The 22,937-nt window shown below is 47.9% G+C and overlaps 1 protein-coding gene across 1 annotated transcript in view; it reads left to right on the top strand.

Moving 5' to 3' along the window:
* Nucleotides 1-22,937, top strand: part of LOC138748087 (neuronal PAS domain-containing protein 3-like) — a 255,161-nt gene that overhangs the window by 187,660 nt on the left and 44,564 nt on the right. The window contains exon 5 of the mRNA XM_069907777.1: nucleotides 22,744-22,918. Within this exon, the coding sequence (XP_069763878.1) occupies nucleotides 22,744-22,918 (175 nt within the window). The remainder of the gene's footprint in view (nucleotides 1-22,743; nucleotides 22,919-22,937) is intronic.

Raw genomic sequence — 22,937 nt, forward strand, 5'->3', positions numbered from 1 at the left:
TTCCTTCCCAAGCCACCCCCCCTCACCCTGTTGTGCTCCGTCCACCCTTCTTCCACCTCCCGTTCGCTCTCCACTCCTTAAAAGGCCGAAGCCAAATGCAACATGGTGGCTCTCGCATGACGTCCTTGTCTCCAGTTATTTTCCTCACTGCTCCCTTGGATCTTTCACCACGCACACTTGGGGAATCACTGATAAGGTGGCACTCAAGGCGAGAGAATGAATCCTTGCATCGCTCCCAGACGGTATTAGTCTGTGTTAACTTACTTCAAGGTGATTTAGACCAGGGAACGATTGGGCATAAATTCAAATGATGGATATAAAATATCATTACTCAAAGCATGGCAAATATTTGGAACAGTCTCCATGAAAAAGTCCTGGAGACCAATGTCTTTCAGAGTCTTTAGTGTTGATGAGCTCTCTCAGTAAATTAACCTTGACTTTTTTTTACACTACAGGGACAATCAGTGCAGGTCACATTATGAGTAGCAGCTGACCCCTGAGGGATCTCGGGGGGGGGGGGGGGGTTCAGACAGCATCCGTAGTGGGGGGGTGGGAAACGGGAGAGTCGACATCTCGAGGTGAAGCCCTGCTTCGGATCTAGGAGGAAGAGGAGGTGGCAGGAGGGGGAGGGGTCACTGGTTCATTGGTGGAGCATAGAGAAGATTTACAAGGATGTTGCCTGACTTACAGCATCTAGAGTACAGAGAAAGATTAAGGAGACTGGGACTTTATTCATTGGAACGCAGACAGCTGAGAGGGGATTTGATAGAGGTATTTAAAATTATGAATAGATAGACTAGACATGAGTAGACTCTTTCCCCTGAGGGCAGGGGAGGTTGGAACGAGAGGGCATGAGTTAAGGTTAAAGGGGCAAAACTTTAGGAGAAATATTAGAGGATGCTTCTTCACTCAGAGAGTGGCGGCAGAGTGGCAAGATCTTCCAGAGGAGATAGTTGTGGCAGGGTCCTTTCTGTCACTTAAGAGAAGGTTGGATGTGTACTTGGATGAGAGGGGGTTGGAGGGTTATGGGCGAAGAGTGGGAGGGGGAAGCTAGTGGAGTTGTTCAAGTGAACCGGTGAGAACTCAAAGGGCTGATATGGCCTGTTTCCGCATTGTAAACGGTTATATGGGAGAAGGATGACGGGGCAGATGCCTGCCTCAGCTCTTCCTCTCTCATTCCTGAGGCAGAATCCACCTCTCCCATTTCTCCTTCATGGGCCTGAAATGTGCCAGTCAGCAGCGTTCTCACACCACCAACTCCATGCGCTGAAAGACCAGCAGGTCTCGGACAGTGTTTCACTGAGCTGATGGACTTCCTGCAGTTTCTGGATGCCCGACTCTGCGCGCATCCCCATAGATCGGAGAGTCCTCTGCTGGGCTGCCACTGGGGATGGTCCGTGATGAGGAGCCTTGCCCTCCTTCTCCACACCCTCTGAGCAAGTCTGCAAAGAGGAGGGCGACTGTCTCCTCTCCACCGCAGGCATCCCGGGGACAACATGTGCAGTGGGCAATAAAATTGCAGTGTTTAACAGTCTGGAATGCAGTAGCTCTCTAAAGGGATAGTTTTTGGTAATTATTTCCCTTTGAATCTGAGTGTTGCAACTCATTTCCCATCTGCCTGACAGAAGAGGGGAGGGATGGGCCCATTAATACATTGGCTGCTTTCCCTGGAAGCTGATGGAGGAGGTTTGTGTGATGATCTAAATGGTGTTCACAAACTGGTAGCAGTGTGCTAGGTGCAGATTATCTGACAAGGTAAGGTTGACCAAGAAACTGAGGAGAACAGGTGTTCTCTTCTCCAAAACATGATCCTTATGGCCACTGAATGCATGAGGGTAAATGGCACCCTGTTCAAGTCAAGTTTATTGTCATTGGATTCCACAAGTACAACCTGTGTTTTGTCCTCGGTACAAAACACGCAGACACACAACCAGGCATAACACATACAAACAAACGATACATATGTAGGACATGTATTCATATATGTATGTTAAAAAATAAATATTGTTTCATGAATACGAGAGTCTCGGAGGGTCAGTGTGAGCAGTTCCTTTGGTCGTTCACCATTCTCCCTGCCCGTGGGAAGAAGCTGTTCCTCGGCCTGGCGGTGCTGGCTCTGATCCTCCTGGATCTCTTCCCCGACGGGAGCAGCTGAAAGATGTCATGTGCAGGGTGGAAGGGGTCCTCCATGATTTTGTGCGCCCTCTTCAGACAATGATCCCGGTAGATTCCGTTGATGGAGAAGGAGGGAGACTCCAGTGATCCTCTCTGCCAGTCTTATGGTCCTGTGGATTGGCCCCTGATCCATTTCTCTGCAGCCACCATCCCACACTGTGACGCAGCCGGCCAAGACCCTCTCAATAGAGCTCCGGTAGATGGTGGCAAGAAGCCTAGCTCACCTCAGGAAGTGCAGTCGTTGTTGCACCTTCCTGACAAATGAGGAGATGTTGAGGGCCCATGATAGGTCACAAGTTAAGTGAACTCCAAGTGCTCTCCACTCTCTCCACTACAGAGTTGTTGATGTGTAGTGGAGGGGGGGGGGTCTTTCCTGGTCCGCCTGAAGTCCACAATCATCTTCTTCGTCTTGACCACGTTGAGACTCAGGTTGTTCCTCTTACCCCGTTTCACAAGATTTTCTGTCTCTTCTCTGTAGCATGACTCATTGTCGTGGCCGATGAGGCCATCGACCGTCGCACCATCTGCGAACTTGACGACACTGTTGGAGCTGGATCTGGTGACGCAGCCATGGGCCGGGAGCGGCCTGAGCACACAGCCCTGAGGGGCTCCAGTGCTCAGCGCGACGGCGCTCGGCTGCCCATCCAGACAGACTGTGCTTTCTCCATGAGGAAGCTTATTGTCAGTTTGAAATGTGGCCACCTTCATCTTTGCAATACTGAGATAACTGGTCTAGTTTACCTCATCATGTCCTTGGGGTAATTTTATTCCAAAAAGAAAATCATCCTTCAACACTGGCAAATAGTCCAAAAATTAATCTCTAAAATTATGTTTAAAATGAATATCGTGGTTGAGGTATAAATCTTTTCTTACAGATGGTAATAAAATTGCAGTGTTTAACAGTCTGGAATGCAGTAGCTCTCTAAAGGGATAGTTTTTGGTAATTATTTGCCAATATATCTTTGAAATTCTCCGAAATAGTGAGTGATGTATGAGTGCCTGAGGTTCCAGCCTCATTTACGTATTCACTCCAGATCAGTGGCAGAACTTCTTTGTAATGGGTTTAGTCCTGGGGGAATGAGATACTTTCTGTCCAGACCAGTATTAAACACTCCCAAGGTAGGGGCCGCATGGATTAGTTAAGATTCCAGATTCCACTTACTGTCCTGTAATAATTCAAAAACTGTAGGAGTGCACAGAAGTTTCCTTTTACCCGCTGTAAGGCAGGCAAGGAGTCGCACGGCGCCTCTGACTGTAAGGGAAGGAGAAGAAAACAAGAGCTTCTTCAGAGCCACTGAGCGGACTCGCCTCCCACAGCCATCCCGTCTCCTGTTCAATCCATCGGCCGCCCGAGTTCCAGTCTAGACCTCTGATATGATGAGGAAGCCCTTCAGCACCCCGAGGCCCCTTTGGGAGCCCATGTTGCCCCACCCCCCCTCCCCCCCAGTTCTGACACCTGGTTCCCAAGATCCAGTCTCCAGCAGCCCTCAGCCTGCATCACTGAGTAGACCTCCCTCTGCACAGCTTCCGTGAAACTCTTGTCTGATGTTAGGCCCTTTCAAATTGCCATGTAAAATGGGGAGAACTGGGTAATTAGTGCCCCAGTGAGAAAGGGTCAACCCCGTCGGAACCCAACCCAGGTCCCTGACCTACCTGAGAGGGGTGGTCAGGGAACCCAGTTGAACTTACCACAGTTGCGTCCACAGGCGAGTTGAAAATGAAAGTGGCCGACGCACTTATTCCAGTGGCTTCAGCGCTTGCATGCATGCGTCACTGGGCAGACAGCATCTGAACATCCACCAGTACTTCTGGTGAGTCCATGACGCATCATCGCGGGGGCGGGATCCCCCTTGAATCGCCGGGTTGGCGATTTAAAGGATCAATTCCCCCTGCAATTTAAAAGGTGCTTCTAGCATCTCTGCCCCAGTAATCGCACCTGTGTCCCAGGAGGGCAGCCCAGGTGCTAAAGAGCCCAAGCCCCAATTATTGGTTGCCCTTTACTTCCTAGGGATGGTGCATGGCCTGACAAGTTTCTCCAGGACATTTGTGCACTGCACACGACCACAGCATCTACAGACTTCCTTGCTTAACCCAAGAAGCTCCCAAGATAGGGATAGTAGAGTGTAAACTTTACTCAATACTCCCACGGCAGGGACAGCATAGATCAGATACAGAGTGGAACCTTCTCCACACTGTCCCATTATACACTCCCAAGCAAAGTGAGCCACACACGTTCAATCGGGTTGATCAAAATGATGTCCTCACAGAAGGGAACACTAGTTACCAAAAATTGTCCTATATTGTTAAATAGGAAGCTCCCAAATGTTGAAATATCAGGGGCATTTAAGAGAGGCACATGGATGACAGAAAAATAGGTTACAAGGAGGGGTTTTATTTTTAGTTGGAATATATAGGTCAGCACAACATCGAAGGCTAAACAGTCGGGGTTGGTGGTTGTCTTGTTCTATGACCCCTACCACCCCGCAAACCTGCTCCCGTCGGAGAAGAGATCCAGGAGGATCAGAGCCAGCACCATCAGGCTGGGGAGCAGCTTCTTCCCGCGGGCAGGGAGAACGCGGAATGACCCAAGGAACTGCTCACCCTCACCACCCGAGACTCTCCAATTTAATCAAACAATACGTTTTTATTTTTATATATGTTGTATTTGCCCTGCGTAGGGATCGTTCGTCTGTATGTGGGGGCGGGGGTGGGGCGGTGCCTGGATATGTATCTGAGTTTTGCACCGAGGACCGGAGAATGCAGTTTCGCCGGGTGGTACTTGTGCACTCGATTGATAAATGAACTTGAACTTAATGTGGTCTCTGAGCGAAGACCTTCTTTAATGGGATCCTGATGCACAGGTCCTCTTTAAGGCAGAACTTTCTTGTGGTATAAATTTACATCTCTTGATGGATCAATCATTTCTTTGATGTTCAAACAAATCGGTAGATCAAAAGCTTAATTGGGCAGATCAGGGTGAGGGTCCACTCTATAACGAAGCAAAGTAAATCTCTATAAAATATGAAGATTTTCCTTGGGGTGACGTGAATATAATATCTGCTGTGGTTTAAATCTGTGGCTCTAAAATCTTCACAGGTCTTGAAAAAGTGAGTGCGTCCATTTTATATAATGCTTTCCACTGAATTTAAGATGGCTTATTTTCCACCAAAATATATTTATCGAGTAACGAAATAACTTTGTTCACATTATACATTGTGCTCTTTTTGTTTAACTGAAAACCCCTCACAGGTGATGTCTCGAGAGGCTGAGATGGAGTCACTGCCCAACAGGCTTTTATTCACAATCCTGAGCTGTGACTCAGGCTTTCTGGGGAAGGGTCAAGGTCAAAAGAAGGAAGGGGCCGCAGGTACAGTCACAGGACGGGACGGAACCAGGTAGTCAGGAATATAGCAGTTCACGTAACACCTATGCATAGATATTCATGTACATCCTCAGATACATATCCAGGCACCCCTCTCCCCACCCCCGACTTCCTGACCATCTTGGCACTTTTGCTGATGGTGGGCTTCATGAGGGAGTCAGGGGAACACGACTCAGTCCTCATCGAGGGCTCAGTAGTGGAGAGGGTCAAGAACTTCAAATTCCTGGGTGTCAACATCTCTGAGGATCCGTTCCAGAGCCTCCATGTTGATGCAGTCACAACGAAGGCTGTGAGGTGTCTGAGGTGATTCAGTACATCACCAAAGACTCCCGTAAACTTCTACAGGTGGACCGTGGAGAGCATGCTGGATGGTTGCATCGCTGTCTGGTATGGAGGCATCAAATCTCGTAAACTCCAGAGGGTGGTTAACTCGGCCTATGACATCACAGGCACCAGACTTCACTCCATCAAGGACATCTACATGAGGCGGTGTTGTAAGAAGGACCCCCACCACCACCACCCAGGCCATGCCCCCTTCGCTCTGCTACCGTCGGGGAAAAGGTACAGGAGCCTGAAGATTAGTGCTCAGCGGCACAAGGACAGTTTCTTCCCCTCCACCATCAGATTCCTGAATAATCAATGATTTGCTATTATGTTTTTAATCATAATGTTGTAAGATGATTATAATATGAATGTCTACATTGCGATGCTGCCACAAAACACCGAATTTCTTGACCATCGATTCTGATTCTGGTTAGGTTTCGCCATTTCTGAAAAATTTTCCGATGGTCTCTCTTAATGAGTATTTGATTTTCACCAGTTCAATGAAGAAATTATGTTCTTAATCCATTGTGTAATAGAGGAACCCCTGTCAGACTTCCTGTGTAACAAGATTAGACTTTTGGCTAATAAGGATGTAAATGCTATTATGACTTTCTGTTGTCAGAGATTCCAAATATTACAGTCAATGGGCAGTTTTGCAAATCAACTTTAAATATTTTGGGTAGTATGTTAAAGACTCCACTCCAGAACCCACTGATAAAACACGTGACTTAGGTGGCAAGGGGAGCCATTACACCGATTGCATTTGTCCTCAATGACTGGGATGAATGGCTGACAATTTGGATTTAGAAAAAGTGGACCCTGTGTAGCATCTTAAACTGAAGGTCCCAACCGAGCACCCGAAACACACATTCAGCCTTAAGTATTCCCTATGCCATGGGTGCTCTGTCATTAGTAAGGGACTGCTTAAGGTGGAATGTCAGTGGGAAGGGAAGGTTGAGAATCACTGCTCTAGACCCAATTGTTACTGAAATATTTGGCTGGAGAAAAATTGTCATTTCCTTTGGAGTTGTGAAACCGTGCACATAATGAGTCAATTAAGGATGATTAAAACTTTTTCTTCCCACCCACATCCCACCTTAAGCAATCCTTTATTAATCACAGAGCTCTCCATTGCAGGCAAAATCTTCACTAGGATTCTCCTAAATAGAATAATACCTAGTGTCGCCGAAAATGTTCTCCCAGCATCACAGTGTGGCTTTCGCGCAAACAGAGGAACTACTGACATGGTCTTTGCCCTCAGACAGCTCCAAGAAAAGTGCAGAGAACAAAACAAAGGACTCTACATCACCTTTGTTGACCTCACCAAAGCCTTCAACACCGTGAGTAGGAAAGGGCTTTGGCAAATACTAGAGCGCCTCGGATGCCCCCCAAAGTTCCTCAACATGGTTATCCAACTGCACGAAAACCAACAAGGTCGGGTCAGATACAGCAGTGGAGCTCTCTGAACCCTTCTCCATTAACAATGGCGTGAAGCAAGGCTGCGTTCTCGCACCAACCCTCTTTTCAATCTTCTTCAGCATGATGCTGAACCAAGCCATGAAAGACCTCAACAATGAAGATGCTGTTTACATCTGGTACCGCACGGATGGCAGTCTCTTCAATCTGAGGCGCCTGCAAGCTCACACCAAGACACAAGAGCAACTTGTCCGTGAACTACTCTTTGCAGACGATGCCGCTTTAGTTGCCCATTCAGAGCCAGCTCTACAGCGCTTGACGTCCTGTTTTGTGGAAACTGCCAAAATGTTTGGCCTGGAAGTCAGCCTGAAGAAAACTGAGGTTCTCCATCAGCCAGGTCCCCACCATGACTACCAGCCCCCCCACATCTCCATCGGGCACACAAAACTCAAAATGGTCAACCAGTTTACTATCTCGGCTGCACCATTTCATCGGATGTAAGGATCGACAACGAGATAGACAACAGACTCGCCAAGGCAAATAGCGCCTTTGGAAGACTACACAAAAGAGTCTGGAAAAACAACCAACTGAAAAACCTCACAAAGATTAGCATATACAGAGCCATTGTCATACCCACACTCCTATTTGGCTCCGAATCATGGGTCCTCTACCGGCATCTACGGCTCCTAGAACGCTTCCACCAGCGTTGTCTCCGCTCCATCCTCAACATTCATTGGAGCGACTTCATCACCAACATCGAAGTACTCGAGATGGCAGAGGCCGACAGCATCGAATCCACGCTGCTGAAGATCCAACTGCGCTGAGTAGGTCACGTCTCCAGAATGGAGGACCATCGCCTTCCCAAGATCGTGTTATATGGCGAGCTCTCCACTGGCCACCAAGACAGAGGTGCACCAAAGAAGAGGTACAAGGACTGCCTAAAGAAATCTCTTGGTGCCTGCCACATTGACCACCGCCAGTGGGCTGATATCGCCTCAAACCGTGCATCTTGGTGCCTCACAGTTCGGCAGGCAGCAACCTCCTTTGAAGAAGACCGCAGAGCCCCCCTCACTGACAAAAGACAAAGGAGGAAAAACCCAACACCCAACCCCAACCAACCAATTTTCCCTTGCAACCACTGCAACCGTGTCTGCCTGTCCCGCATCGGACTTATCAGCCACAAACGAGCCTGCAGCTGACGTGGACATTACCCCTCCATAAATCTTTGTCCGCGAAGCCAAGCCAAAGAAAGAAAAGAAGACAGAGCACCAATGGCATAGGGAATATTTTGGGGTTGGGGGGGGGGGGAAGTTTGAAAGCCACTGATAAAAAATAAATAAAAATATCACAAGAAAATGTCAAAGTGAGGCCGTGTCTGTGGTTCATTGACCATTCAGGACTCTGATGGCGGAGGGGAAGAAGCTGTCCTTGTGCCGCTGAGTGCTCATCCTTAGGCTCCTGGACCTCCTTCCCGATGGTAGCAGAGTGAAGAGGGCATGGTCTGGGTGGTGGGGGTCCTTGAGGAGAGAAGATGCTTTCTTAAGATGTCTTGTAGACGTCCTCAATGGAATGAAGTCTGGTGCCCGTGATGCCGCAGGCCGAGTTAACAACCCTCTGGAGTTTTTTCTTGTCCTGAACGTTGCCACCTCCGAACCAGACAGTGATGCCAACCAGAGGTAGGTCCTCCCCATTGTTGCCTTCCCCCGAATCCTGAGGGCGGGTCCACCTCATCTGCCAGCAGCAACGTCCACCCTGTTTCTAGCTTATCGATTCAAGCAGGGCCTTCCTCTGTCTATTTAAGGCATGGTTAGATGGATGCTTTCCTTCATAGGGGGATTGAGGGTTCTGGGGAACAGACAGGAAGGTGGGAACGAGCCACAGTCAGATCAGTTGCCATCTCCTTGAATGGTGGAGCAGGCTCGAAGGGCTGGACGCCAGGCTCCCACTCCTATTTCTTGCGTTCTAACGTCCCTCTAATCTCAAAGAAAGCAGCTTCACCTTCTTCAATCCTTCCTCTGGCCTGCAATCTCCCCAGCCTTCTTCAATCTTCCCAGCAATCTTCCCTACAATCTCCAACATCTCCGGTGTCCGGAATTCAAGTAACCAGTAAAAAAAAACTGTGTAAATAAGACAATAAGTGCATTTTTGAATAAATAAAAATTTAAAATTGTAAAACTGAATATTCCGCGAAGCAACACACAACCTCTCGATGAAGGTGGGACCAGACATTCGGCCAGCGCAGCACCCAAGCCATCCGCAGTAGCTGTTTGAACAAAGTTTTTATAAAAGTTGTGTTTGAATAAGATGGCAGCGTCCAGGGTGAAGAGCCAGCCGATGCCGCTCGCTGCTGGGGCGACACTCCCAACGAGTCTTCCTACTAAGGGTTTTTATCTTCATTAGTATTAAGCATATTAGCAAGGCTTTATTTCTAAACTTAGAAGGGCAGGTTAATTTTGACGGAGGCACGGTTAGTGTAGCAGTTAGCCCAATGCTGTTACAACGCCAGCGACCCGGGTAATTTTTGTAAGATGCAGGAATTACCTGATTAAAATGAACTTTAAATAATTAAGGGCTACGATGCTGATTTATTTTTCAAATTACTTTACATTTTGCACTATCTCTTGTCTTTGAAACTGTTTATTCTTAATTCAGATGTATTAGTTGGACATTGGAAGAGTATGCCTCAGGCAACCGGAAAATTTGCATATCCGGCATCTCGAATCACCGTAGGTACCGGATACTGGGGGTTTTACAGTATCTCTTCTGCACATTCTCCAGTGTAGTGATATCTTTCCCGTAAGGTGACCAGCGTGTCTATGGAACACCCTAAGCACTTATGGAAACACTGCCCTTCCTATTTTCAGAGGTTACAGGTTGATCCCAGGTTCAGTTCCGGGACTTGCATCGTAAATAGAAATTATCGTAAATCGAATCGATACTGCACCCTTCTGTATTTTTTATTTAAACGCTGAAAACTGGGGTCCAGTGAATGGATCCTAGGACGGCAGCTTGTATGCGCGGGTGGCCGGTGCGAGGATCTGCAGTCGGGAACTCGGTTAGACATGCAGCCTGGTCACTGCATCGGGTATCGCAAGTGCAAGGAAATATCAGAACTCGAAATCGAAGTTACAGATTCTGACCATCGTAACTTTGAAATATTGAGTTGGAACTTCATAAGTCGAGGCCTGTCAAATGCTGTAACTTATCTTAGATACTGTATGACTCTTCCCAAAACCTAATTCTTTAGGTCACAGGTTCCAAAGCGGGCACTTGTACAAGCCCTTTAGATATTAGTACATTGATGGTGATATATAAATGCAAATTGTGTTTTTTTTTAATGTATGAATTGTCCAGGACATTGCTGCCATAGGCACATTCTCGCCCATCACTACCCTGGATAAAAAAAAATTTTTTAAAGTTTGCTTCCTGAAACGAAATGAGGGATTATAATGGACAACTTCAAGCTGAACACAAAGATACTTTCAGATTTGCTGCATCATGCAGGAAGTCGGAGAAACATTAAACTAACTTTTATTGAATTTAACATGTAAACACTTTGCGTTACTTCAACCGACATAAAAATGTTTTGCCGCTGATTTTCGTTGGTACTCGGCATCTGATGCCTCTCATGTCAGTGCCCAACAATAGTCAGCCAGTAGCTCTGATGCCACTTTTCTGTGGTCACAATGTCCTGGTGAAACCTTTCACCATGTTCGTCACCAACTGCACCGAAACCACCAGGGAAGACGTCCCAGTGTGAATGTAGAGAATGAATTTTCCTGATGATGTGCGCTTGAAGTCGACTTAAAATATGACAGGAATTCGCAAAAATAGGTTATATCAAAAAAAATGGTATGTCACGGGAATATTTTAAGGTGATTTTCGTGATGAGGGGCAAAAATCTTTAAAATCCACCCAAAAGTGTTCAGGAAGCAAAATTTTTGTTGTCCACTTGATAGGTACTACCAGTAACCAAAGAATCAGAAACTGAGGGAACGATAGGCTTTAAAATACACAAGACTCAGGCTGGCCCGGATCCAGGTGCAGGAATGGAGGGAAGGGAGAGGTGGTTCGACCTTTACGGCCAGGGCCACGGGGGAGAGGAGACATAGGGGATGATTCATCAGTGGGTGGGCCAGCCTCGTACGTACAGTAGCCAATAGGAACTATACACATTGGAGGAAAACATATCACTACACCAGTGTGATCAGCAAAACAGGGCAGAGAAAATTTACTAGGATGTTGCCTGGGCTTGAGGAACTGAGTCACAGGGAAAGGTTAAGCAGGTTAGGACTTTATTCCCTGCAGCAAAGAAGAATGAGGGGCGATTTGACAGAGGCATACAGGCAGAGTAAATCAAAGCAAGGGGAAGAACATTGCCTAGATGCCAACACCACCAATTCCCAAGGAGTGCAGCAAGGCAGCACCGGAGCACAGCCTCCTGAACTAGTGCCTCACAGCTCCAGAGACCCAGGTTTGATTCTGCCTGTGTGGAGCTTGCACATTCTCCCTCCCCACCACTGCATTCCGTTAACCTCCTCCCCTGGTGTCAAGTGCGGGGTGCTGCATTTTGGAAGGTCAAACCAATGTAGGGTGTACCCAGTGAATGGTCGGGCACTGAGGAGTGTGGTAGAACAGAGGGATCTGGGAATACAGAGACAGAATTCCCTGAAAGTGGCATCACAAGTGGACAGGGTCGTAAAGAGAGCTTTTGGAATTTTGGCCTTCATCAATCAAAGTATTAAGTACAGGAGTTGGGATGTTATTGAAAGTTGTACAAGACATTGGCTAGGCCATATTTGGAGTATAATGTGCACTTTTGGTCACCGAGCTACAGGAAAGATTTCAATAAGATAGAAGGAGGGCAGAGAAGATTTTCTAGGATGTTGCCCGGACTCCAGGAACTGAGTTATAGGGAAAGGGTAAACAGGTTAGGACTTTATTCCCTGGAGCACAGAAGAACAAGGGGGATAGACAGAGTAAAGGTAGGATGGCTTTTTCCGCTGGGGGTAAGTGAGATACAAACCAGAGGGCATGGGTTAAGAGTGAAAGGGGAAAAGTTTAGGGGAAACTTCTTCACACAGAGAGTGAGTGGTAGGGGGTGTGGAACGAGCTGCTGGCTGGAGTGGTGAATGTGGGCTCAATTTTCACATTTCAGAGGAATTTGGACAGGTATGTGGATGGGCAGGGTATGCAGAGCTGTGCACTGGGTGCAGGTCAGTGGGACTAGGCCCAAAAATGGGTCAGCACAGACTAGATGGGCCGAAGGAAGCTGTCTCTGTGTTACAATGTTCTATGGTTCTAATGCCTGACACGATTATGTGGCTCCTGCACCCTCCCTCCCTTCCTCCCGCCACCACCCACCCCCTCGCCTTTCCCTCCTCCTCCCCCTCCCACTCGAGCTGTTGAGTTTGCACAGAGCGTGTCCTCGCCCCTTGTGTCGGGGGAAGGTCCCAAAGCCTTCTCATATCACACAGCCCTGTGTTTTACAAATTCAACAGTTTGAGCTCAGCCCCCCAAGCAATCTCCAGGCAAGGATGATTCAGACTTTGATGAAGGATTCAATTATGATCGCGTGGCGAGCTCCGATTCCTCGTGGGACTCTGCCTCTCCCCCCACACCCCTCCCCTCCCCACCAAACCAGAATCTTTTCACCAATGGAAACCACCGCGGTGTCTGCTTTCAGATGTATAAAGGGTAGGCAGTCTCCTAAGAAATTCATGTCTTTCCTTCCATTCATCTAGAGAGCAGTCGAAGGGGATAACAAACCTCTCACCAAAGTCAAATTAAATCTTAAGGTGACTGGAAGGCACTCTTGCTTGAGGAGTTGTCAGACCTGATTTGATAAGAATTTAACACTCTGGAATATTAAGCTTACAAGTCTGAGCCGGAGTCTTAGCTCCAAGAAGCCAGTGTGTGACATGAGAGCGTCTCTGTGTTTGGACAAACAATTAATTTAAACGCAGATTGCCCGTCCAAATGACCCTGTAAGCACCAATAGGCCTCATAAGAGGGTGGAGATTGTTAGGTGATCTCAAATTAACCCATCTTGCACTGGAGACACGCACACTCACAGATAAACCCGCGCGCGCGCACACCCACCGACACACAAAACGAACACACACACAGATACAAACAAAAACACACACTCTCTCATACGCACATTAAAACACATGCAGATACACACACATGCGCACATTCAAATGTGCACTCACATTCCCTCTCACACACACACATACACACACACACACACTCACATTCCCTCTCACACACACACACACACACACACACACACACACACACACACACACACACACACACACACACACACACACACACACACAAACACACGCGCATTACCCTGTAAGCACCAATAAGAGAGGGTGGTTGTCAGGTGATCTCAAATTAACCCATCTTGCGCTGGCGACACACATGAAGACACATAAAAGCACACTCTAATGCACATTCCCTCTCTCTCTCTCTCTCTCTCTCTCTCTCTCTCTCTCTCACACACACACACACACCCAGATAGGAGTATCGCTGGGAGAAAAGGAAGGGTTGATGTTATGGTTTGGAGCTTTTCATGGAGATTGACGAGAAGGACGATCGATCCTGGACACACAACAGCAACTCATGAGGCAGGAAGTTATGGCAACGCCTACACTTCCTAAGGAGGTTGAGATGGGCAAGGTTATCTGCTACCATCCCAACAACGTTCTACAGGGTGTCCCGACTGGCTTCATCATAATGTGGTGTGGTAGCTCCAAAGCATCAAATCGGAGAGTGATTAAAACTGGGGTCTCCCTTCCCTCTATCGACAACATCTACAGGGAGCGGTGCTTAAACCGGGTACAGAGAATTAGTGAGGATCTTTACCATTTAGCTCAATGTATCTTTGAGACCTTCTTTGAAGGATGAGGTACAGGAGTATAAAAACCAGGACAGCCAGGCTGGGAAACAGCTTCTTCCCGCAGGCGGTGAGACTGCGGGAAGAAGCCTGTAAATTATTTTTATATACAGTATTTTTTTGATCACTATGTATACATGTGGTTTGCCTGCAGAATGTGTGTGTGTGCATATGTCTGTGTGTGCATGTGTGTGTGAGAGAGAGAGAGAGAGTGTGTGTGTGTGTGTGTGTGTGAGTTTGTGCATGTGTTTGTGGTACACACCATGGTCCAGAAATACCTGGTTTCATCGGGCTATATATGTACAATCAGATGACAGTAAACTTGAATTTGAACTTCAACAAACAACAATGGGACGGACAGGGTAAGAAATCTAGGTGAGCAGCTGAACTCAATGTAGTGAGACACGGGAGACTGGCTGCGCTGGAAACTGGAGCGACGCTGGACCAATTCGGTGTCAAAAGTTAAAGTTCAGATTTATTGTCAGAGGACACACTCAGCATCCCCGACAACGGCAGGTCAGGCAGAATTACCACTTATTGGCAGTACAGAAAACTGTACTCAATGAACACATGAAAACAAATAAAGAAATGTAAACAAACCGACTGCAATACAGAGAAACAACATCAATAAAGTGCGAAAGTGAGAGTCCTAAATGATTGAGTTTGTCGTTGAAGGGACTGATGGTGAAGGGGAGTAGCTGTTCCTGGTGGGTGCAAGTCTTGTGGCCCCCTAGACCACTTCCCTGATGGCAGCAGCGAGATCAGAGTGTGTGCTGGGGGGTGTGGCCACAGTAGCCACGTGGTACCAGAAGGAAGAGATATTGCGATGCTCAGGATGACTGGATCTAATTTTCCATCTGCTAACACGCCCTGTTCTCGCTGCTGCCATCAGGAAAGAGGTGTCGGTGCCATCAAGACTCGCGCCCACCAGGTTCAGGAGCAGCTGCTCCCCTCCACCATCAGACTCCTCAATTATGGACTCCTCTGAGGATTCTTACTTGTGCACTTTATTGATTTTTTAAGTTCTCTCTATATTGCAGAGTCAGTTTGTTTACATTCGTTATCTGTTTACAGTTCTTCATTTGTTTACATGTTTACTCTGTATACTTACTTTTTGCACGTCGAATAAGTGGTAATTCTGCCGCGCCCGCAGGAAAAAAGGAATCTCAGGGTTGTATGTGATGTCACGTATGTACTCTGACCATAAATCTGAAATCTGAGCCACACTCCGCCTCATCTCCATTCATACCACAGTGAAACTGAGCTAACACAATTATCACCCACTGCTTTGCCTGAGGCAGTGGGGCAGTCCTAAAAGTGCTCGCTGTCCTGCCTGCTGTGAAACTGTACTGAGAGAGAGAATCCCAGCTCTTCCATACCTCAGACTGAGGGATCTATCCCTTCTCCAGCCAGTGTGGAACAAAAGGATCCATTGGAAAAAGGAATGTGCATCAAAGGTTCCCTCTGCTCATACAAGATTCCATGGCCACTATTTTATGAAAGAGGAGCTTTCTCCCCAGCCAATAATTAACTTTCAATCTAATTATTTGCTGATTTACTCATTGCACTTTCCTCTAGTCCCACTTACCTGCACTCTGCCCATAACCTCTAATGACCATCTGTTAGTAGGAGAGGGAGAGAGAGAGAGAGAGAGACACCACGGTATGTACTGACAATAAATCTGAATTTAGCCATACAACATGGTAACAGGCCCTTCTGGCCCACGAGCTCACACTGCAGAAGTACACCATGTGACCTATGAACCTACAAACCCTGTACGTCTTTGGAACGTGGGTGGAAACCAGAGCACCCGGAGGAAGCCCAAGCAAGTCACAGGAGAATGTACTGTGACAGATTATGTTATATTTCATATAGATATGTTTTAAAGGAGATCAATTGTGGCAGGTTTTTTTTAGTGTAGGTCAGGTACAAACACTTAAAAACAGAGCTCATTTAAAATGCCAGAGCTCTGCTCAAGCCAGACAGTCCAGGCTCCGGGAGCCTTTGCAAAAACTTTGAAGGATGCCTATGAGTAGGTGTTAATTGGCCGTGCTGTGGAGTAATGGATTATTGTTTTGGAAAGCAACAGATGGAACTCGGAAATCATGTGGTTTTCTCTGAGAGAGTGAGAGAATTCAGTTCTACAGTTCAGCAGCTGGGACTGGAACATGACAAGCTTGTTTGAAACCCCATTTTGAGGATGGGTTATGAGTTCTTAGTTCAGCCTGGTCAAAGCCCTTGTGGTCCATACAAGAAGAGAGGACTGGTTGTATAATGTTTCACTTGAAATAAGGGAAACAAAAAAATAACTCTGTGGTGACCTGACAGAAAGAGGTTATCATCTGGAAAACCCTGATGGGGCAAGTTTCTTCGGCAAGACACTAAAGTGGCTGATCGAAAGGGATCACCTGTGGGTGTCCAACGAGCAACAAATCTCTCTCTGAAAACTGACAAGAACCTTCCTGAGTGGTAACCATTTACCTTTCAGGCACCAAAGCCTGGTGAAGATTCATAAATGATAAATTCTGTGCACAGTATAAGAATTGCCTGATACTGGTGAACGTGGAGGAGTGAGAAGTGAGATTGCACTGTGGATCAAAGAACTTTTCTGAACTTACACAGACGTGCGCTTCGAATTAGAAAAGGGTTAAGTTAAGTTAATAGTAATAAGTTAAAGTTTGATCCTGTTTCCATGTTTAAAGATAATTAAAAGCAACCTTTGTTTAAGTAACCATTTGTCTTGGTGAATTTCTATTGCTGCTGGGTTTTGGGGTCCTCTGGGCTCGTAATAGTACAAACTCCTTACAGACAGTGACCAACTCGAATCCGGGTCACCGGCGCTGTGATAGCTAATCGCTCCGCTAACCATGCGACCCTCAAAAATCAAAAACCGCCAATCACCTCCGCCACGTGTGTGAAAGGAGCTTTTCTCTCAAGTTGGGATGCTGGGCTTCATTAATCGGGTTGGGGGGGTGGGGGAAGAGATTGAGTTCAGGAGTCGAGAGGTCACGTTGAAACTCCACAAATCTCTGGTGAGACCACACTTGGAGTATTATGTTCCGTTCTGGTCACCTCATTACAGGGAGGATGTGGAGAGGGGGCAGTGGAGATTTACCAGGATTTGGCCTGGATTAGAAAATGAGTCTTATGAGGCAAGTTTAGCAGAGCTGGGACTTTTCTCCTTGGAGTAACGAAGGATGAGAGGTGACTTAAATAGAATCAGGATCAGACTCAGATTTTATTGTCATGAACAAGTCATGAAATTTGGTTAATAGAGGCTTAAAGGATTCTGAGAGGCATAGATAGGGTGAACAGCCTGAACATTTTTTCTCAGGGCAGGACTAGCAAGCATCTGTACAAAGAGAAGGGAGGGACGTGTAGAGGAGACATCAGGGGTAAGTTTTATACACAGAGAGTTGTGGGTGCCTGGATTGCCTGGCCAGGGGCGGTGGTGGAGGCTGGAACATTACGGTCGAGACTCTTAGACAGGCACTTGGATGGAAGAAAAATAGAGGGTTACAGGGGAGGGAGGGTTTGATTTTGCTTTGTAGGTCAGCACAACATTGTGGGAGGAAGGGCCTGTACTGTGCTGTCATGTTCTATGTTCTATTTTTATTGCCCTTAAACCCGTTACAGTGAGAATGATTCTTTAGCGAGCAGTCTGTCAGGTCAACTCAGACGTGCAAACAGTCATACATAGTAGAAGGCCGAGAGTATTTGGAGCCCAGATCGGTCTAAACAGTCACCGTAGTCCACGTCGCAACACTAGATGTCATGGTTTTACTTGAGGATGTGTAACAAACAGCAAGTGCAATCTCAGGGGCAATTCATCAGCTGTAGACAATTTTGGGACATGCTTAAGGTGGTGAGAAGAGTGTGGCAGAAATGGGACGTTCACAAGACGAGAAATTGGTTGCCTTCAGAGTTAATTTGCCTGTGGTTCTTCCCACTCTACATCAGGCTGGGAGAGCAGACAGGTCTCATATGTGGCAATGTCCCCTCTCTGTCACTGGATGCAGTTAGAATATAGAACATTACCCAACGGTAGCAGCGAGAACAGAGCACGTGGATCTTTGATGATTGCTGCTGCTCTCCGACGCCAGCACTCCCTGTGGGTATTCTCAATGGCGGGGAGGGTTTTTTTCCTGTGATGCCCTGGGCTGTGTCCACTACCTTTTGCAGGGCTTTATGATCAGAGGTATTGGTGCCCCCCCCCCCCCCCCCCACCCTGTACCAGACCAGGTTTCAGCTGGTCAGCACGCTTTCTACCGCACATATGTAGATAATTGCCAGGGTCTCCGGTGTCATACCGAAACTCCGCAAACCCCTGAGGGAGTGGAGGCACTGACGTGCTTTTTTGACGATGCAGTCGGCATCAGAAAAGATCTAATCGGGTAACCCCGAGGATGGAGGGAGTGTGAGCAAAAACTGCCATTCAAGAACTCACTCAAATGGGAGTGGGTGGGGGCGGGAGGAGAGCTGGTTCCATACTTCCCAAGAACATCCTCCATCCACCACCCTGTCACACTTCCCCTCCCTCCGGCGTTTCAGACGTGAAACTACCTGATTCATTTTGGTGACACCCCCTCTGATGGCGCCACCCGGAGCGGTCCGCAACCCCCTAGTGACGCGGTGGGTGGGGGGGGTCAAAATAATTCATTTGGGAGGGCATGGCCCATGAATGCACCACTCCTCCCCTCACCCTGTGATGCCAAGCCTGGTGTGTTGGGTCCAGGAAAGAAGACCCTCCAAGATAGTGACTCCCAGGAGTTTAGATCATTAGTGATCAAACGAGATCAGGCCCTGCCTCCATTACTAATGTAGGAGAGAAAGCAGAAGGGAAGAGAGAAAAAGAAATTGTAACGAAGAGGTCACAGGACCCTTCCAAGACTCTCTCCTGCCAATCAAGGCCTAGCCCACCCACAGGTGAGCGCACACCTTGCCATTGGCTCTCTCAACCATCTAAGCCGCTCCCTCCAGCCAACTGTTTTATAAAGCCCAGTCACGTGACATCTCCGTCTGGAACCTGATGGGAGTGTGGATTGTGGAGGGTCACGTGGTGTCTCCACCTGGAACCTGGTGGAAATGGGGATCATGGAGGGTCACATGACCTCTCCACCTGGAACCTAGTGGGAATGTGGATTGTGGAGGGTCATGTGGCATCTCCGCCTGGAACCTGGTGGGAATGGGGATTGTGGAGGGTCACATGACGTTTCCGTCTGGAACCTGGTGGGAGTGGGGATTGTGGAGGGTCACGTGGTGTCTCCTTCTGAAACCCGATGGGAATGGGGATTGTGGAGGGACACATGACCTTTCCGCCTGGAACCTGGTGGGAATGGGGATCATGGCGGGTCACATGACATCTCCGTCTGGAACTTGGTGGGAGTGAGGATTGTGCAGGGTCATGTGATCTCTCCGTCTGGAACCTGGTGGGAGTGTGGATTGTGGAGGGTCACGTGGCGTCTCCTTTTGGAACCTGGTGGGAATGGGGATCGTGGAGGGTCACATGACCTCTCCGCCTGGAACCTGGTGGGAATGGGGATCGTGGAGGGTCACATGACCTCTCCGCCTGGAACCTAGCTGAAGTGGCATCACCTGACAATCAAGGTGGGACTCAGTGCACACCCGACCACTGGCCTCTTTAATCACCTAGTGATTACTAGGGCCGGACCCTCCAGATTACTGCAATTTCAAGGCCCACCCACATGCTCATTCTCTCTGCTCCTTGGTCTTGACTACAAACACTGCTCTATGGCAGGTCACGAACTGTGGACATCGCTGCTGGACTAGTCGTTGGTGAGGTGTGCACTGCACTTAGGGTGGGACCGTAGTACAATGCGGGAATACTTAGCGTTAAGCTGCATTCCGTCAGAACAGGGAACTGGGAGTAGTCAGAGCGTATTACTTACTGAATATTACTACAGGAGTGAGAGAGAGAATAAGCAGCCACTGGTATTGGAGATCACTGTATCTGGTATAACTGCTTATATAACCACATAACAGTTTACAGAAATAGGCCGTATCGGCCCTTCGAATCCGCGCCAGTTCACTTGAACAACTCCACTATTTTCCTCCTCCGCCCATACCCCTCCAACCCCCTCACATCCAAGTATACATCCAACCTTCTCTTAAATGACTGAAAAGACCCTGCCACAACTATCTCCTCTGGAAGATCATTCCATTCTGCCGCCACTCTCTGAGTGAAGAAGCATCCTCTAATATTTCTCCTAAAGTTTTGCCCCCTTACCCTTAACTTATACCCTCTTGTTCCAACCTCCTCTGTCCTCAGGGGAAAGAGTCGATCTATGCCGTTCATAATTTTAAATACCTCTATCAAATCCCCTCTCAACCATCTACGTTCCAATGAATAAAGTCCCAGCCTCCTTAATCTTTCTCTGTACTCTAGATGTTGTAAGCCAGGCAACATCCTTATAAATCTTCTCTGCACCCTCTCCACCTTATATATTTCCTTCCTATAATTTGGAGACCAGAACTGAGCACAGTACTCCAAACCTGGCCTCACCTGGCCTCACCAATGCCTTGAACAGTCTCAGCATCACTTCCCAGCTCCTATATTCTATACTATAATTTATGAAGGCTAACATACCATAGGCCATCTTAACCACCCTGTCAACATGGGAATCCACCTTCAAGGAACTCTGTACTATAACTCCAAGATCCCTCTGTTCCTCTGCATACCTCAATGCATATGTCCTATTTTTTTTCCGAAATGCACTTGTCTACATTGAATTCCATCTGCCATCTTTCAGCCCACTCTTCAAAACAAACCAAATCCTTCTGTGATCCAAGAAAACCTTCCTCACTACCCACCAAGCCCCTTATCTTCGTGTCATCTGCGTATTTGCTTACCCAGTTAACCACCCCCTCCTCCAAATTATTAATATAAATGATAAACAACATAGGGCCTAGCACCGATCCTTGAGGCACCCCGCTCGTCACGGGCTTCCATCCTGACAGACAGTTGTCCACCATGACCCTCTGCTGTCTATCTTCCAGCCACCTCTGAACCCTTTTCACTATTCTCTCTGTTAATCCCTAGTGAGTGAACCTTCTTTACACTGTTTAAAGTACAGAATCTTGTTTTGTGTCTTCCCCGTTACGATTTCCTCGTGCATGCAACCTGTCTCTGCGAACCCACCAAACCTGATTTGATTACACATAACAATTTGTGATTGTGACCAGTTTTTAAAAAGCAGCCAACAGATGCTGGAATCTGAAGCCAAATACTATCTGCCAGGTCGAGCAGTGACAGTGGGAGAACGGGAATGGTCCACTTTGTGGGAAAGAGCCTTGACGAAGGGTTCTGGCCTGAGACATCGACCGTACTGATGATGCCCGACCCACTGAGTTCCTCTAGCGGGGTTCACATTTATCACCTATGACATCTTTCCCTGTGGCCTGTACGAGATGCTACACTTGTGCCTCCACTTCTTCCCTCACCGCGTGTCCGTGGCCCCAAAAAGGTCTTTCAAGTGAAGCAACACTTCACTTGTGTATCCGCAGGACTGATTTACTGCATCCGGCGCTCCCTTGTGGCCTTCTCTACGTCGGAGAGACCGGTCGGAGACTGGGAGATCGCTTCGCTGAGCGCCTCCTCTCTGTCCGCAACATCAACCATTTCAATTCCAGATCACTCTCCTGCACTCACATGTCTGTCCACGGCCTTGTATACTATCCCAACCAGTCCACCCACAGACTGGAGGAACAACACCTTATTTCCCTCCAGCCAGTTGGCCTTAACATCGACTTCTCTGCTTTCCGCTAAAAGCTTGCCTTTTCTTTCCCCTCCCCCTTTCCAGTTCTCCCCCCTCCCTTCACCCTTACCCACCCAGCCATCCCTCCCCCTCATTGCTGGTATCCCCTCCCTCCCCTCATCTCCTGCCTTTGCCACTCCCCCCTACCTTTTTGTTTGGATGCCTGCCGGCATTCTCTCACACCTGAATGAAAGGCTCAAGCCCGAAACGTCAGTTCTGTATTTTTACCTTTGCTACATAAAGGACGCTGTTTGACCAGCTGAGTTTCTCCAGCATTTTCTATTTGTACTTTGTGAACAACGCTTCTTGCCTCATGAGTCGGTCGGTTTTGAGTACGTCTCACTCCTGAGATTTGGGCAACAATAATCACTCTGGTGATAACTGCAGGAAATGCTGGAAGCACTCAGCCGGCAGGCAGGTTGTGCGGAGGGAGAAAGACGGTGGGCGTTTCGAGAACCGACACCAGGTCATGGGGCTCAGCCCAGGAAGCAAGACATTGGAGATGAGATGCAGCGTTGTGCTTGGGGGCAGATGGCGAGGATGGTGACTGGGGAGCCAGTTGAGAGGGCATCGGGATAGGATGGCAAATGGGGTACCACCTGAGAGGTCATCAGGATGGCGAATGGGGTGGCAGTTGAGAGGTCACCGAGATAGGATGGCGAATGGGGAGCCAGATGAGAAGTCATTGGGATAGGATGGCGAATGGGGAGCCAGTTGAGAAGTCGTCATTAACCCCTTGGTGTCCATTTTATTTTTTTGTGCAGGTGGAATTAACAGGGAGCAGCATCTTTGATTATATTCACCCTGGGGATCATGTTGAGGTAGCAGAACAATTGGGATTGAAACTTCCGGGAAGCCGTGTCCGGAGCACGCAGGCCCCGACTGAGGACGGGGCGAGTTCAACATCTTCCTCCTCTCTGGCTGAGACGCCCGAGCCAGGTAAGAACATGGGCAGCAG

This window comes from Narcine bancroftii, chromosome 13 (assembly GCF_036971445.1).
Source record: "Narcine bancroftii isolate sNarBan1 chromosome 13, sNarBan1.hap1, whole genome shotgun sequence".
NCBI lineage: Eukaryota > Metazoa > Chordata > Chondrichthyes > Torpediniformes > Narcinidae > Narcine > Narcine bancroftii.